At 36.7% G+C, this 19,118-nt stretch overlaps 1 protein-coding gene across 1 annotated transcript in view; it reads right to left on the reverse strand.

Annotated features, from left to right (window-relative positions):
• The window catches only part of LOC308427790 (cadherin-related family member 3-like), a gene marked incomplete at both ends in the record, with an annotated part of 69,212 nt that overhangs the window by 1,945 nt on the left and 48,149 nt on the right, over nucleotides 1-19,118 (reverse strand). Inside the window, 6 exons of the mRNA XM_080926010.1 lie at nucleotides 641-660; nucleotides 2,670-2,869; nucleotides 3,843-4,084; nucleotides 10,699-10,870; nucleotides 15,084-15,316; nucleotides 18,587-18,685. Of these exons, the coding sequence (XP_080782136.1) occupies nucleotides 641-660; nucleotides 2,670-2,869; nucleotides 3,843-4,084; nucleotides 10,699-10,870; nucleotides 15,084-15,316; nucleotides 18,587-18,685 (966 nt within the window). The remainder of the gene's footprint in view (nucleotides 1-640; nucleotides 661-2,669; nucleotides 2,870-3,842; nucleotides 4,085-10,698; nucleotides 10,871-15,083; nucleotides 15,317-18,586; nucleotides 18,686-19,118) is intronic.

The raw sequence follows: 19,118 nt of genomic DNA on the forward strand, positions 1-19,118 counted from the left end.
AGATTTGTGGTACAGGTCATATTTTTAAAATAAAACTAAAGATGTTCAAAAAAGGCTTATGGAAACTAATTTGTGAGGTTTATATATACATATGTGTCTGTCTGTTTGTGTGTGTCTGTATGTATACATGTCTATGTGTGTATATACATATAAAAGAATGTGTATATGTGTATATATACATATGTGTATATATACATATACATATATATATGTGTATATATATACATATATATAGCAGTGTCTTCTAGACATGACAGGACCATTGTATGAGCTCAGCGCAGCTGTGATGCCTACGAAAGACCTGTATAAAATGAAACCTCTCAGTATTTGTGCGTGGAGTTAGGAGAGGCTCATAGGCCACACCTCTCACTGAAAACCCACTGACAGTTGATGGCTTCTGTCAAAGGGGTATCAGCTATTTGTGGTTTCTAGTAGCTCAGTCATTCTCAGAGGACATGAAATTGTGAGTAGTAAACAGGTAGGAAAGTGAATGTAGGAAAATTTACAAGGAATAGGAGTGACTATGGTCATAATACATTTCAAGAAATTCTGAAAAAAATTAACAAAATATTCTATTAAAATAAGTGTGCATACTTTTAAAATTATATAACCCAAACATAATTAGCAAATATTATCTTACCTACAACATATTTCATTGCTCTGTATAAAAAGAAAATTTGATAAAAACATTAGTTAAGTTATAACAATATATGTTGAAAAGATTTCATTCAATAATTAACTTGTGACTGAGATCACATCTAGTTTTTTTTACAAAGAAGTAATAATGAGGTTTTCATTAGCTGTTTCCATCTGCTTTGCTGCACCATTGAAAAGAATCCTGTGTGCGTAATGAAAGTACAGGTCTAACTCTAAAGTCTGTGTTGCCCTGCATGGAAGTACAGTGGTGGGTCCTTGCACGCATGTCTTTGTTACTGAGACTCAATACAGAGCCTGTGTATGCTTTATATTCCCTTTTGTCATTTTACTTCTAATTTTGATAAATAGTCTAACTCTTGCTGGTTTTGAATCTGCAATCCTCCTGCCTCAACTTTCCACAGACTTAGGATTATAGTCCTGTGCCCCTAGGCCAGGAGCCAGGTTCCAACTCTACTTTTGAAGCTATGGCATTCTGAAGCACTACAAATGGCAACAGAAGCAGGTGTGTTTAACCTCAGTGAACATTGAAACCAATCAATTAGGTGAAAAAGAACTGTCATTTATTACCTACCCATCCCTAGGTTAACTCCTAGTAATTTTCAAACATTTGTCCATGAACTCACTTTGCCTCAAAGTAATATGACATGTGTGTATGCTCACAGATTCATGTTTTAAAAGAATTCTTGTAGACAGTACATTCTATTGCCTAGTCATGTAGTGCTGATCTGCAGTTTGGGCAAGATTTTGTTTGATTTGTTTTGTTTTTTGTTGTTCTTTTGTTGTTTGGTAGGTTGTGTTTTTTTACGATTTATTATTTTAATTTTAATTTGTGAGAAATTAATATTTCTATTAAATATTAATTTAATAGAACCTACAACTCAGGTTCAATGGAAGTGGAATTATAAGGGTTTCAGCCTCCCAGAGTTGGTACTAAGAACTGAACTGCTAAACTCCAGTCCTCTGCAAGAGCAGTAAGTGCTGCTAACTTCTAAGTCATGTCTATATCTTCGAATTTCTTTGTTTGTTTGGTGTGTGTGTGCATGTGTGTGTGCGTGTGTTTGACAAGGTCTCGTATAGATAAAGCTAGCCTCAAATTTACTATGTAGTTATTGCCTCTGCCTCCTAAATATCATCAAGCTAACCTGTGCTGCTGATTTTTTTTAATTTGGAAATTACAATTACATAATTTTTTCTTTTATTTTTCTCTCTCCAAATCTTCCAATATATACCTCCTTGCTCTCTTTCAAATTCATCACCTCTTTTTCATTAATTGGGTTACATATGTGTGTGTTTGTATTCATGTGCATTTACATTATATACAACCTGCTCAGGATGTATAATGATTCTTGTATGTATATGTTTTCAGGAATGACCATTTGATATTAGATTCTAAAAAAACTGGTGTGCTCCTCCAAGAAATGGCTCTATCTCCTGCTCTTGATGTTCCTTAGTTGTCTATAGTTATTTGGATGGGACTGAGGCCTCAATGAACTTCTGTTTCACCCCACATCCAGGCCATCATGTCCTAGTTCTGCTCATGAACCCATATTTTACTAAGCCAGCATAATCCCTAACTTGTCCCTACAGATGAGAGTAGTCATCAGCCTTCATCGAGGAAACTTCTGTTTACAACAGACAAAGACTATTACAGAAAAACCAAAACCAATCAAAATGCAGAGTTGTGAGACCCATTGCCAAGTGATAAATCCAAATCAAAGCTCGGGTACCTAATGTTCAGTGATAGAGGGGAGAAAAAGATTGTAAGAACTCAGAGATCTGGGGAGTTTGCTATAAGACTGTCCACCAGGAACATTACTCATTTAGTAAATATTGCTGTTTACTAAAGAACACCTTCCCAGAATTTCATGTTAGAGACCACTGGGTTTTGTACCCCTAGTATTTTGTCTTTCTAAAGCATACTAAGGCAGAATCACAGACAGTTAAGATTATCAAACTTGACTTCATTTTAATATTTATTTCAAACACTTTAAAAAACAAGAAAATCTACATACTTGGGTTTTGACTTGGAAGCTTCCTTCACCATTCTCTGAGACTTGCTTTTAATGTTTCCATATCTCCAGAGTAGAAAGCACATCCAGGAAACCAGTCCAACGAAGAAAAAGGCTGTCAAAGTGAAGACGAAGGGAACATACCAGTCGCTGCTTTTGTATGTATTGATAGCTGTGTACACAATGGTCAGACCTTTTTTTTGCTGGAAAAATATTTCAGAGCAAGCAGCGCATTAGTCCCTGTTTGCAAAGCACATCTGTTAACACAATGAAGCATCAGTACAGAGCCACCATCTTGACATGCAACTCCTACATGTGTAAGTACTCAGATATCAATGAAAAACATGATAAAAGAGCCACCAAAGTAAATATAGGGAGAATAGAGTTACATCGAGTGGCACTCTGTGCTCCAAAAAAGAAGCCGTGTCTCTGTTTCCACCTCAGTCCTTTGACCTATAAAATTAAGAGATTGAACTAGATGATACACAAGGTCCTTTTAGACTCTTGTGTCCCTGTTGACGGCTCCCTTCTGTGTCGCTTGGGGTAACAGAACATTCTTGAAAATCAAATATTCAATGAAAAATACTTTTTAATGTTCTATCTTAAAGGCAACAAAACAATACAATACACCCTAAAGTCCACCAAATAGAAACTTTCATTCTGGCTGGCTGATAAGCCATTATGTAATTCAGGGGAGACTTCCCATATCTGCTCTACAAATGATAAGATACTCAACAGTGTACTTAATGTTATGGAGTTAGACTGAAGATTGGATAAAATGATGGGTACCATGTGGGGCCATGCCTGCCACATCATAGATCCCCATTGTTATGACAACAGAGTATTTCAAATCATTTATTTGAAAAGGTTTTTTCATGGATGAAATCCACCAAATAGTGCTCTCTTTGATTGCCAAGACCTTCAGATTATTCAGCCAGCCATTTGGGGGTCCTCTACATATGTGCATGTAATTTCCACTATTCCTGTGCACACAATATATATTCATAGATGCACAGTGCCTGAGGGAGCCCTATGGTTTGGGGTAGTGTGAGAGTCTAAAAATATATGGAGGAGAGCAAGGGCCTGAGCCTTTCTTTAGTATTTCTGGACAATATCTGACTCTGCAGTAAAATATTTACAACATAGAGACTCTAATCGAATTCTGTAACTCTTTACTTCAGAACTGGTTGGAGGAGGTGATGTGACGGCTCTCATCACATAAATATCTATGACAGCAGTTCCTGTCTTGGGCTTGAGAGCTTTGCCGTATTTCAGGTTGTCATCGATTATATGTACCACAAGGTGATATTGCTGCTGTAGCTCAGCTCCAGATTCAAAGTTGAAAGGATTCTTCACAATTAATTTTGGAGTATTTGAACCCCGAGTTGGGTCTAATTGGAAATGGAGATTTTCATTTCCTTCAAAAGGAATAATAGGAAAGATAAAATTATTTCATAATACATCAAATGGTCTCAAGCTACCTTAAAATGATGTGGAAACCCAGAATGTGTATATAAATTAAAATTTGTGTTATACTATGAATTTATATATCTATAAATAATTTATAATAAGGTAAAAATAAAATAAGAAATATGTATAACAAAGAAGTGTTTTTAAACTAGGCATGTTAGGGTAAGCATGAAATGTCAGTAGTTGGGAAGGAGAAGCAAGAAGATCAAGCTGATTCTTGGCTACATGGAGGGTTTATGGCCAACATTGGCTATGAAAGATGATGTCTCAAAATAATGAAAATATCTTTAAAGATTAACATTGTGATTCTAACCCCCACATGTAACAAGAATATCTTAAAGCTAGTAACTGATTATTCTGCCTGTTTTTCCATCTTCCTTTATTTGATTGTCACATTCAACATGTCTTTCAGAACTGAAGTTGTCACTTTCTGTTTCCACCCACACCCAGAGCTGACCCTGTGTTATAGCTCTTTATACTCAGACCCTACTAGGAGAGAGATGGTCCTGAAGAAATGCTGACACACCTGAGAGCACAAATAAGACCAACACTACTGAGGAACCCACCTGGAGCCTTCAGGACCACAAATAGAGAGCAGGTTGGAACAAGATCCTTCCAGTTTCTGTCTGTGCCCTATACTGACCCTGTACCACAGATCTCTATACAAACACCCTGCAGGGAAAGAACGGGTCCCCCCAGCAGTGCTGAAACATAGGATTAGAGAAGGATAAAGCCACTGTCAGAATCAGCAAGAGCATTTAACACCACAAATAAGCAGATGGTGAGAGGCAAGTACAAGAACCTAAGCAACACAAACCAAGGCCGCTTGGTATTACCAGAACCCTTTCCCCTACCAAGGCAAATCCTGGATACCTCAACACTCTGGAAAAGCAAGATTCTGATTTAAAATTACTACTCATTATGATGTTAGAGAACTTTAAGAAGGTCATAAATAAGTCACTTTTAAAAAGAAAAAGAAATACAGGACAACACGGGTAAACAGGTATAAGCCCTTAAAGAGAAAACACCATAATCCTTTAGAGAATTAAAGGAAAACAAAACGAAACAGGCAAAGGAATTGAACAAAACATCCAGGACCTAAAAATAGAAATAGAAACAAACAAACAAAAAAAAAGCCACAAAAGGAGACAACCCTGGAGATAGAAAACCTAGGAAAGAGATCAGAAGTCATAGTGTCAAGCATCACCAACCGAATACAAGAGATAGAAGAGAAAATCACAAGGGCAAAAGATACCATTTAAAAAAAAATTGACACAACAGTCAGTGAAAATGCAAAATGCAAAAAGGTCCTAGTACAAAACATCCAGGAATTCCTGGACACAATGAGAAGACCAAACCTGAGAATAATGGGCAAAGAAGAGATTAAAGATACCCAACTTAAAAGGACAGTAAACATCTTTAACAAAATTAGAGAAGAAAACTTCCTTAACCTAATGAAAGAGATGCCCATAAACATACATGAATCCTACAGAACTCCAAACAGATTGGACCAGAAAAGAAATTTCTCCTGTCATATAATAGTCAAAATGCCAAATGCACAAAACAAAGAAATAATATTAAAAGCAATAAGAAAAATGAGGTCAAGTAACCTATAAAGCCAGATTGATCAGAATCACACCAGACTTCTCAACAGAAGATGAGCAGATGTCATACACACCCTAAAAGTACACAAATTTCAGCCCAGGCTACCATAGCCAGCAAAACTCTCAATTACCACAGATGGAAAAACCAAGATATTCCATAAAACCAAATTTACACAATATTTTTTCACAAATTCAGCCCTACAAAGAATAATAGATAGAAACCTCCAACACAAGGAGGGAAACTACACCCTAGAAAAAGCAAGAAAGTAATCTTTCAAGTAACACAAAAGAAAACAGCCACAGAAACATAATTTCACCTCTAACAATAAAAATGACAGGAACTGACAATCATGGGTCTATAATATCTCTCAAGATCAATGGACTCAATCCCCCCAATAAAAAGACATAGATATGTAAAGAGGACCCAATATTTTGCTGTATACAGGAAACACACCATAGTGACAAAGACAGACACTAACTCATAGTAAAAGTCTGGAAAATAATTTTCTAAGCAAATGGTCCCAATAAACAAGCTGGAGTAGCTATTCTAATATAAAATAAAATCAACCTTCAATCAAAAGTTATCAAAAAATGTTAAGAAAGGACACTTCATACTCATCAAAGGAAAAAGCCACCAAGATGAAATGTCAATTCTAATTATCTATGCTCCAACTGCAAGGGCACCTACAATCATAAAAGAAACCTTACTAAAGCTCAAAAACCACATTGCACTTTACTCAATAATAGTGGGAGACATCTAATTCTCATCAGTGGACAAATTATGAAAACAGGAATTAAACAGAGATACAGTGAAACTAACAAAAGTTATGACCTAAATAGATCTAACAGGTATTTATAACACATTTCATTCTAAAACAAAAGAGTATACCTTCTTCTCAGCACCTCATGGTACCTTCTTCAAACTGACCATCAGTCACAAAACAGGCCTCAACAGATACAAGGAGATTAAAATAATGCCATGAATCCTATCAGATCACATGGACAAAGAATGGTCTTTAATAACAAAAACAAAAAATATTCAGAGAGCCCATATACACATATAAGCAGAATAATGCTCAACTCAGTGATAACTTGGTCAAGAAAGATTTCACAAAATAGAAACAGAAGGAAAACAACCCAAATCCTTCTAAGATGCCACAATTATACTCATACCTAAACTACACAAAAACCCCACAAAGAAAGAAAACTTCAGACTAACTTCCCTTATGAATATCAATTATCAATACAAAAATACTCAATAAAATTCTCGTAAACTGAATCCAAGAACACATCAAAACAATTGTCCATCATGGCCAAATAGGCTTCATTTCAAGGTGCAGGGGTGGTTCAATATATAGAAATACATCAATGTAATCCACTATATAAACATACTCAAAAAACAAAAACAAAAAAAAACCATGATCATCTCATTAGATGCTGAGATGGCATTGGACAAAATTCAACACACCTTTATGTTAAAAGTCTTGGAAAGATAAGAAATTCAAGGCCCATACCTATACATAGTAAAAGCAATATACAGCAAATTGGTAGGAAACATCAAACTAAATTGTGAGAAACTTGAAGCAATCCCACAAAAATCAAGTACTAGACAAGGATGCCCACTCTCTCCCTACCTATTCAATATGGTAATCAAAGTCCTAGACAGATCAATTAGACAACAAAAGGATGTCAAAGGGATACAAATTGGAAAAGAATAAGTCAAAATATCACTATTTGCAGAAGATAAGATAGTATACATAAGTGACCCCAAAAATTCCACAAGAAAAGTTCTACAGCTGATAAACAACTTCAGCAAAGTGACTGGATATAAAATTAACTCAAACAAATTAGTAGCCTTCCTCTACTCAAAGAATAAACAGGCTGAGAAAAAAAATTAGAGAAACAATACCCTTCACAATAGTTACAAATAATATAAAATATCTTGATGTGACTCTAATCAAGCAAGTGAAAAATCTGTATAACAAGAACTTCAAGTATCTGAAGATAGGAATTTAAAAAGATCTCAGAAGATGGAAAGGTCTCCCATGATCATGGATTGAAAAGATTAACATAGTAAAAATGTTTTGCCAAAAGCAATATACAGGTTCAATGCAATCCCAATCAAAATTCCAACTCAGTTCTTCATGGAGTTAGAAAGAACAATTTGCAAATTCATTTGGAATAATAAAAAATACCCAGGATAGCAAAAACCATTTTCAACAGCAAAAGAACTTCTGGGGGAATCACCATTCCTGACCTCAAGCTGTATTGCTGAGCAATAGTGATAAAAAAAAAAACTGTGCAACTGGTACAAAGACAGGAAGATAGATCAATGGAATAGAATTGAAAACCTAGAAATGAAACCACATACCTATGATCACTTGATCTTTGACAAAGGAGCTAAAATTATCTTATAAAAAAGAATAACATTTTCAACAAATGGTGATGGTCCAACTGGCAGTCAGCATGTAGAAGAATGCAAATAGATACATTCTTATTTCCTTGTACAAACCTCAAATCCAAGTGGATCAAGGACCTCTACATAAAACGAAATACACTCAAACTAACAAAAGAGAAAGTGGAAAAAAGCCTTGAACACATGGGCACTGGGAAAATTTTCCAGAAAAAAACACCAATGAATTATACTCTAAGATCAATAATAGACAAATGGAACTCATAAAATTGCAAAGCTTGTATAAGGCAAAGGACACTGTCATTAGGACAAAATAGCAACTAACAGATTGGGAAAAGATCTTTGCCAATCCTACATCTGAAAGAGGGCTTTATATATATATATATAAAGAAGTTAGACTCCAGAAAATCAAATAAGCCTATTAAAAATTGGGGTACATACCTAAACAAAGAATTATCAACTGAGGAATATTGAAGGGCTGAGAAGCACCTAAAGAAATATTCAACATCTTTAGTCATCAGGGAAATGCAAATTAAAACAACCTTGAGATATCACCTCATACCAGTCAGAATGGCTAAGATCAAAAACAGACAGTCGAGGATGTAGAGAAAGAGGAACATTCCTCCATTTTTGGTGGGCTAGCAAGCTGGTACAACCACTTTGGAAATCAGTTTGGAGGTTCTTCAGAAAATTGCACATAATGCTACCTGAGGACCCAGATATACCACTCCTGGGCATTTACCCAAAAGATGCTCTAACATACAATAAGGACACATGTTCCACTATGTTCATAGCAGCCTTATTTATAATAGCCAGAAGCTGAAATGAACCCAGATGTCCTTCAACAGAGGAATAGATATAGAAAATGTGGTATATTTACACAATGGAGAACTATTCAGCTATTAAAAACAAGTTTCATGAAATGCTTAGGCAAATGGATGAAACTAAAAAATATAATTTTGGGTGAAGTAACCCGTTCACAAAAACCACCCATGGTATGCATTCACTGATAAATGGATATTAGCCCAAAATCTTTTAATATGCAAGATACAGTTCACAGACTACATGAAGTTCAAGAAGAAGTCAGACCACAGTGGGGATGCTTCAGTCCTTCTTAGAAGGGTGAACAAAATACTCACAGGAAGAAATACAGAGACAAAGCATGAAGCAGAGACTGAATCAAAAGCATCCAGAGACTGCCCCATCTGGAGATCCAGTTCATATGAAGCCACCAAACCCAGACAATATTGCTGGTGCCGAGAAATACATGCGACAGGAGCCTGATCTCGCTGTCTCCTGAGAGGCTCTGCCAGATCATGACAAATACAGTGGTAGATGCTCACAGCCAACCATTGAACTGTACATCGGGTCTCCAATGGAGGAGTTAGAGAAAAGATTGAAGGAGTTAAAGGGTTTTGCAACCACATAAGTACAACAAGACCGACAAACCAGAGATCCCAGGGACTGAACCACTATCCAAAGAGTAGGAATAGACAGACCCATGGCTCCAGCTGCACATGTAGAGAGGATGTCCTTGTTGGGCATCAGTGGGAAGAGAAGCCCTTGGTCTTGCCAAGGCTGGATGCCCCACTGTAGGGGAATGTCAGGGCCTGGAAGCAGTAGGGAGTAGGTGGGAGGGGTACCTCCTTAGAAGCAGTGGGTAGGTGAATGTAATATGGGGTTTATGGACAAAAAACCTGGAAAAGGGATAATATTTGAAATGTAAATAAAATGTAATCAATAAAAGAAAAAAGAAAAAACAGAAGGCTTCTCCGAGTCCTACTAGACAGACACTTTTTTAACCGACATGTGCATTTCCCCTTTCTTCGTGGAGCTTATCTTCTAGCAATAGGTGTAAATATTAAACTAGTCTACATAGCTTATTTGCAATGTGTTTGCTGCTGTCTAAACTATCCCTTTTTCAGGTGAGCAGCAGCAGTCTGGGCTACATGTAAAGGTCTTATTGACTTGGTCAAGAGCACCTCAATGACGCTTTTTTCCTCTGTAGACTTTCGTTTAGTTTTTGATTTTATGTGTTGATGGTACTCAGAGTTAAATGAACCACGAATGCCATGAATATATCTTAGATAACACTATGTAGCAATTTCTGGGAGTCTAATACACGGTTGGTCTCAAATAAAGAAAGATCTCATATAGAAGACAAGTTGGTGCCTATATTGTTTATGTAAATCTGTATAGATCCAGCAATAATAGAATCAAAATCATGTAGACTTGTGAACTTGAAACATCATCAGATGGGAGGATGTAATCTGTTTTTCAGCTGGCTCTATGGATAACCAATGTAGATTTTTGTGTTAAAATCTATAGCATTTTTTCCAAGTTCTGAGTCTTATTGAAGTCGCAGGAGTAACTGAGTTGTATGTGTAGACATGAAAAGGTGTTGTGAGGAAACAAAATGCTAGATATGAGATACTATAACTCTTATAAACAGTCACTTCTAGGGTTACACATCATGTCTGACATTGTATAGCTAATGTCAACTTGACATATGTTTGTGATTAAAAGAAATAATTAAAGTATCTACCAGAAGCTATTTCAAAGCGCATTTCAAAATCTTGTGAATCTCTGTCGTGACAGTTTAGTTTGAGGCCATTGACGTTTGTCCCAGCAATAACATTGTCAGAGATGATTGCTGTATATAGATAGGGTGTGCAGACAGGTGCTTCATCATTCTCATCTTCAATGTCAACAGTGACCTGTCAGTGATGAAGAGGAAAGAAACATCACATCCACACCATGAGACTATTTATACACAATATCAGAAATGAGCATCTGGATGGGCAGATCATCCAGAATTATTAAGTAAAAAGTTTAAATTTTCTGAGTTTGAAGGCATGTGCTTGCAGATATGCATTCTAGCTGTCAATCACTAGTTGGTGGTTTATTATTCTTGGGTCAACTGTGACATTCTATGTCCCCTTTAGGAAGAATTTTGGGCTCATTAGTTGAACTCTACAGAAAGTACAATTATGCAAATCATATCAAAAACAACACTGAAGAATGCTGTCTCTAAGGAGAATGTTCCCTGGACATATTGAATTACCCATATTCAGTAGCAAACACACCTAGAAGGAGTTTCTCTAATTTAACTAAGCACTTCTTCTGTACTGTTTCCCCAAGCACAATGTATGTCTGGCCTCAATTAGGGGTGTTATCAACATTTTTGTAATTAAATATCATAAGTCAGAAAGCTGTGATTTACATAGGAAAAATCAAAATATCAAGGGCTTGGAAAATGTCAGTGATCAAATGCCAGTCAGTTTAGAAAGTGTCTTCCCACCTCTCCAGTGACTAATACTTTTCCCAATAACATTAGTAGAAGAATCCCTGGTGTGTCTACATCTGCAAGAATTATCTTTTTAAAAATGTTTTATGAAACATTTTAATAACATAGTTAAGTCTTTGGAGAAAATTATGAATTTCTTAATGTTACTTCTCATTACTTCTCTGTAGACTGAATACAACGAGATGTAGGATTTATAACGTAAGATTTTTAAAATTACATTTAATTAATTTGTTTGTTTGCTTGGTTTTTTTTTTTTTCTTTTCTTTTATTGGATATTTTCTTTACTTGCATTTCAAAGTTATCCTCTTTCCCAGTTTCCCCTCTGGAAACTCCCTACCCCATCACCCCTCCCACTGCTTCTATGAGGGTGCTCCCACACACATCCACCACCCACCCACTCCCTCTGGTTTCCCTGCCCTGACTTTCTGCTGTACACTGGGGCATTGAGCCTTGACAGGACTAAGGGCCTCTCCTCTCACTGATGCCCGACAATGCCATCCTCTGCTACATATGTGGCTGGAGCCATGGGTCTCTCCATGTGTACTCTTTTGTTGGTGGTTTAGTCCCTGGAAGCTCTAGGGGGTCTGGTAGGTTTACATTGTTGTTCTTCCTATGGGGTTGCAAACCCCTTCAGTTCCTTGAGTCCTTTCTTTGTCTCCTCCATTGGGGAGCCAGTTCTCAGTCCAATGGTTGGCTGCAAGCATCTGTCTCTGTATTTGTTAGGCTTTCTCTACATACCCTTGGCTGTCAGGGAACTCGTTCTATAGGACAGGCTTTCCTTGTTCATGGAGATCCACCTTCCTCTTTCTCACAAATTCTAGGATTAAAGTTATGTGCCACCACCACTGGGATACTTTATTTATTTTTTGTGCATATGTTTGTGTGTGTTTGTGCATACATACACACAGAAGTATATGTGGTGTCCGAAGTCAGCTGTCAAAAGTTGATTGTCTTCTTTGATCATGTGGGTCCAGAGGATCAAACCAAACTGCCAGGCTTCATGGCAGATGGCATAACCTGCTGAGCCATCTCAGAAGTCTAAGACAAGTTTTATTTTTATTTATTCTTTATTTAATTACTTTTAGGTTTTTTGAGAATGTATATATTTGTACTGTGTTTGCATAATTTCCACCCTTCCCTTTACCTCTCTAGCTCTTCCCATGTCACATTTCCTCTCAAGTTTATGACCCTTTCTATTGATTTCTCTGCAGCCAATCTTCCTGGTTTTCTACTTTTCTCATAGTGTATCCCACACCCCATATCTATGCTGCTGTCTATAGAATTAATTTCTCCTTTCTTCTTGGACCATTTACCTACTAGCAGCCATTTATGTCATTATTTTGATACTGTGAGCCCTGAAGGATAAGCATTAGTCTGGATGTATTGGAGAGAGAAAAAGAAAATTTAATGGTTGAGCTGTAATAAGAACAGAAGCTAAGGGTGAAAAAAGTAGCCAGATCATTCAAGAACTGTGGACTCTGAGAATGATACTACAGCTTAATCCAAAGTGTGGGGAGTTGGTATTTTTCAGGAATCATTTTGGCATATTTCAGTTCCATAAGAAAAAATGAGGTTCTAGAAAGTAGCCTGCTTCAAGTACAGACAATTGGGAACAGCCAGGAAGTTAACAATACATGGATGATAAATAGAGTATAGATTGCCTGAAGAATTGAAGAGTGGATTTAGGTCACATGACAGGGAATGTGTACCCAGACCTCAATCTGTCTCTTTGAGCTGTGTAACCTCAATAGGCTATATAGTGTCTTAGCCTCCTCCTTCTGAGATGCTCTCTCTTAAATCACTTCCCTTCATCTCTTTTCATAAGAGCCAGGCATATCCTATTCTGTTAAATCTTTCTCTGATTTATCAGTTTGTCTGCAACTCAATTAGACATCATTTTTAAATATGGATTTTTTCTATAAACTAACTGTTCTTCTTCATTGTTTGGAATTAAAGATGTTATTAAGGGAGTGTCTGTATTCCAAACAGAGAAATTAAAAGTGCTAAGGCTGAGCCACACCACAACTAGAAACAGGTTTCTCTAGTAAACCACATAATCTTGGGGTTCAAAGTGTAATTAAACATTGTGCAACAACACTATTTGGAGAAGTTATAAGTGTTCATTAAAAAAAACCTTGCCAAAGTAACTTACATTAAAAATCACTCTCATGACTATCATCTTAAACCTGCCAAGCCTCATAATTCCAGCCTCATAGTTGTAAGTTCATCTCTGTGAAACTCATTTTAATCACTGACACAGATAGGTCATAAGACCTATCTGCTTTCCTTACACTGACACTCACTCAAAATACACAAAAGACAAAACCCAGCAACCACACATAAGAGGAGGAAATACACTGAGAATCAGCTGGTGGTCAGTAAGTCCTGACTCCAGAAGGTTGCTGTACAACAACAAACCTTATCTTCATTAGTAACATATGCTCCACAATCAATACAACGTCATATATCCCTGATGTCTTTGAACAGTCCTTTGGATTTGCTATTTTAAAAAATGTAGAGAGATACATTAAATCCAGGCTACCTTCTACTTCAAAACAATGCTAAGTCTGTGACTATTGTATTAACTCTAGCTACATTTCCTAAATTATGTACCTCAGTTTCCTCCTCTGTATGATGAAGGTAAATATAGTATTGCCCATTTCAAAAGTTACAGTATCAACTACCTAACATCTTTTAAGAAACCATATGTGCCAGAGAAAGTAGTCATTTCCTCCTTTCCCATTCTGAAGTGGAATTCTGGTTTTTTTGGAGACTCGGTTGTGTTAGGACATGTTTTTCTGGAAACTGTCTTATGGAAGGATGTTTTGCTGAGAACAGACACATAGTGTTTTTTCTGGAAAAAGCCTAGAAATGGGGCATGTGGTGTTCTGCTAAAGCAGACACTTGATAGGACATGTGATGTTTGGAAAGAATACAAATATAATCCAACAGAGAGTGGACAGTGTTGTGGCATTGGTTCACCTTGCCACTCTTTGCTGATCTTCTGTAGGCTTTGCTGATGCTGGTCTTCACTGACAACTCTGAGGCATTGATTCACCTTTCCTTCTTCATCAACTTTGAAGAGAGAAATGTACCAAAGAACTTCTGGTGGTGTTCCCTCCAGCTTCTAGCCATTTCTGTAGACTAGGGTCCCAGAAATATTGATAGAGCCTTGCAGTTTCTCCTGGATTGAATTGCTGTTAGTGATTCATAAATGGTATTTCCAAGTGAATCAAGCAACTGCTTCTGATTTTTGTGAACTAAATTGCTGATATCCTGATAACAAAGATTGGAATTGTCCCAAAGAACTATTTCTTAACAGGTCCACATCCTCCTTTGTCCTATTAACCTCTCCTTTCCACTACCTCTGATGGGTGGTGGGCTAAAAAGAAGGGTAAAGCATTGAAGATCCCTTATTAAAGTAGGTTTGAAAAATCTAAGCCTATACCATTCAGACTTCCAAAGCTAGGTTAATACAAACATTATGGAATACTTGAGTAGAAGAAATTCAAAAGTTTCTCTATTTTCTGCCACTATTGTGACCTGATTATCCCAATGTTATAAATTAGAACTTAATACATTGGTCAGTCACATGGACACAAAACCTTTGTCTCTTTACTCACTGTGGTTACCGCAGTGCGTGGATAATTTCTGTCACAATCCACAGCTTCCACTGTGAGGTTATATTGCCTCACTGACTCATAGTCTGGCTGAGTGGTGAGTTCAATCACTCCAGAGAGAGGGTGAATCCAAAACTTTTGTACAGTCTGAATGTCTCCACTGATTATCTTGTATGTCAAACAGTCAGGTGGGTAGTCTTCATCAATGGCAGTCACTTGTCCAACTTTATAGAAAGCTGCCAAAAGTTTTACAATTTATTTTTCTCGTGTACATACATAGAGGTTTGCCATGTCTTTAATTTTTTAAATGATAAACTAGATTTGTTTCAAGTGATTAGAATGGAAATACTTGTGTAATAATGAGTGTTTGATGACTAAAATGCCACATGATAGCAGGTAGATTTACAGGGAATCCCAAGCTACTATAGACCAGTGGTTTCACTCAAAAGAAACAAATTTAAACAACTCTATAATACTAATAATTAGCTTCATGTTACCATTATGCTAAGTGGCATATAAAGTTCAAAAGCCAGAAATTAGAAGTTTCAGTTTATAAATCTCCACCTCTCACTAGTGTACCAATGAACAATTCTGTACCACTTGACTTTTTTTTCTTTGAAAACTAAGTACAATAACAGTATCTATTGTACCAAGTTGTGAAGACTAGATGAATTAAAATATATGAAGCACTTAGAGTTATAGTCAAGTTATATACAGTAAATGTTAAGTAAGAATTATTTCTTATTTGAATAATTCTCTCACTGAGCCTTCCCAACAGCCTGAGGACAGTATTACTATTTCTTCCATTTTATACATAAGAAACTGAGACCCTGTGATGTTAGTTTGCCCAAGGCCACACAAACAATTATAATGGAGACTGGCTCAAGTCTGTCTGCTAATTCTACAGTCCGAATTGAAATTTTCTTCACAATACTTCTGGTTAATTACATCCACCAGTAATCTTTCAGAGGAATAATAACTACAGTACATTAGTTTAATGCATATGCCCAAGTTCTTTATCCTTCCTGTATCCCAACTACTAGCCATACAGGCAACCCTAGTTCTCTGGCTAGTGATTTGCTTTGATCAATGAAATATTAGTCAACCTGATGCAGGCAACAATATGAGAATCATTTGTGAGGTTAGATTTACTTTCCTTTGATACACACGCCCACACACACACTCCTGACTATACCTATAAAAGTCACTCTATTTATCATTGTACATCTTCCTTCACTCTGAGAACATACTCAGTTGAGCCTGAGAAGATGAGGATGAGGGAGAGGCCAAAGCACTTTACTCATCCCAACCACACCATGACAGGGCACTGAAAATCAGCTGATTCTCACAAGTTTGAGGAAGACCAGAAAGATTATGCAATCCTTGGATGTCTGAGCTGGAAATATTTATTGCTATGTTACACGAATCAGTATGAGATTCAGCACATAGCATATTATGGCAATAGAATGCAGTTATAATAGGTTACTGCTCAATTATTTTATACTTAAATCATAAGTTCTGGTACACGATGATATATAGCTCACCATAATGTGTCTGGGTGTTTCCACTGAGCAGTGATGAAGAAGAAAGAGCATGTGCCATTCCCATCACTTCCAACCTCAAAAAATATTTCCTTATCTGGCATGTTCTTTTAATCAAGATTCACATCTTGTAATGAACTCTTAAGTAGGCAGTGAACACAGATTATGATATCAGCAACAGGAGAAGAGAATTCATGAAAAGAAGATTTCTTCTAATGGCAATTCCAGAAGAGAACTAGTCTATTTCTTGAGTGACAACATCCTTTTTATAAAGGGTATTTCAACGGATACATGGTCATGGAGAAGACATATCCAGTAAAATTAATCTCTGTCTTATAGATCTAGAATATGACAGGATCATTTCCACATTTAACACCTGGCTAAGTACAAGGAAAAGCATGTTCTTCTGAAGGTGTAAAATTAACCTTTCAATAAACTCTAAATGTTATCTTGAACATCTTTAGCTGAATTTTAAATAGAGTAATTATGGAACTCTGAATGCTGACAAACCTCATCATACTGGAAATGGAGAACATTTTCCCTTGTGACCTGCAAACTAAGCTCATTCAGTTTCCATGTTTCTTCTAAGTCACTACTGCTTAAGGAATTCTCTACCTACACCTATTTCCTTCAATAGATTTCTGTCAGCTTATCACATATCTTCCGTTTTTATTTTATATATTATATATCTTGATATATATATATATATATATATATATATATATATATATATATATATATATATATATATATATAATTCTCATGGAATCTACTAGAGAGATTTGAATGCTCTATGCTAATTAATTCAGTATGGGGAAAACTCCTTTTTTATTAATGTGGTGTTTTATTCTGTTCTGTTCTGTTTTGTTTTAAGCAGGCTTGCAACTCACTATGAAAACCAGGATGGTCTCAAATTCAGAGATCCACCTGCCTCTGCCTCTCTCAAGTGCTTGAACTACAGGCAAGTCCCATTGTGCCAAGCTCCTTAATGTCATATTTAAATATCCTCAAGGTCTATAGAGCCAATGTTTGGTGTTCTGATGGGAGCTCTGTGGAAATGAGCTATAGTCCAAGTCCTGCACTTTTGAGTTCTCATCTGTAAAATCAAAATAATAACTAGTCTGTAGATCTGAGGTGAGGCTTCTGTGCATGTCTGACATCCCATGCATGTTGACCATAGTACATATGTAAGGTATCATAAATTTTACCACTCCAAATATTTCATGCTATAAAAATTGTTCTTATGAATTTATAACAAAACAAAACTCTCAAAGGTATATAGATATGTGAGTTTCTGAGATCCTTAACTTCTGGTAGCAGAGACATGTTTAAACCCAGTTTCCTTAGACACCTGTGCTCATAGTCTCTCTGCTACAACATGTCATTCTTACAAAGGAGTCAGTCCTGTCACTTGAAGTATTCAAGCTTGGAGGACACACTATCCAGGGATTCTGAGGAAAAAAATATATTCTCATCTTAGATGACAGAATCACAACCATTACCATTGCCATGGTTTCCAAATAAAATGAGGTCAACCACTATGTCCTAACACATGTCTAATTTAGAACAGATAGAACCTTAGCCATCATCTTGATTCTAGACCTAAAACCTTGGACCCAGTGGGCACGAGATTTGGGTTGTATGGATAATAATCACACTGCTCCTACTTTTTGACATTTAGTCACAGTTTGGAGGCAACGGATAAGAAATTAAGTAATGCCAACAATGTGCATTTGTCCACAACAAAACCAAGCCCTGAAACTGACATAAAATGTCAAAGTAGCCTTTGGGAGGTCATCGGGATGATGTTCGAGAGCATCGCCAGTGAAAATAGCATCACCTCTGAAGGTCTCATGTCCCATCATGCTCTATACCTGCTTATGTTCTAGAAATGCTCATGTTTCATTTCCATCAGTCCCTAAGCAAACACATGGTACATGTTTAAATAACTTAAAACATTCTTACCTCCTGATGTTTCTGGAACTGAAAATACATAGTGCAAGGCTTGAAATGTGGGTCTAAAATCATTGTCGGGAGCAATCTCCACAAGAATTGTCACAGTCACTGTAAAATTGAGCAGCAAATTAATACCTTCTCCTTGTTTTACTGTACAAACTACTGAAACATGTCCCCAGTGTCAGAGTTAGTGAAAGATTATGAAACTACAACCCGAGTCTTTCTACCTCCACATGATTGGTATTTCCACAGACTCGTATATTGAAACTGCTGGTTTCCAGTGATGTTGCCATTAGGGAAGGCTGTAGAATTCTTATAAGGAGGATTTTCCTTGAGTGACAGGGGTGAGGGGGGTGAGGTTTTATACCCTAGGTCCTCTTCCTATTTAGTCTTTGCTACACAGTTGAGGATACATTGTAATTGGCCACACTTACTATCCCCTAGTGGTCTATATCTTTTCAAACTGTGAGCCAAACTTCTCCTGTGTTACTTCTTGTCAGATATCTGTGACAGCAAAAAGGAACATAAGACAATATCTAAA

This window comes from Micromys minutus (assembly GCF_963924665.1).
Source record: "Micromys minutus genome assembly, chromosome: 12".
In the NCBI taxonomy this organism is placed as follows: Eukaryota; Metazoa; Chordata; class Mammalia; order Rodentia; family Muridae; genus Micromys; species Micromys minutus.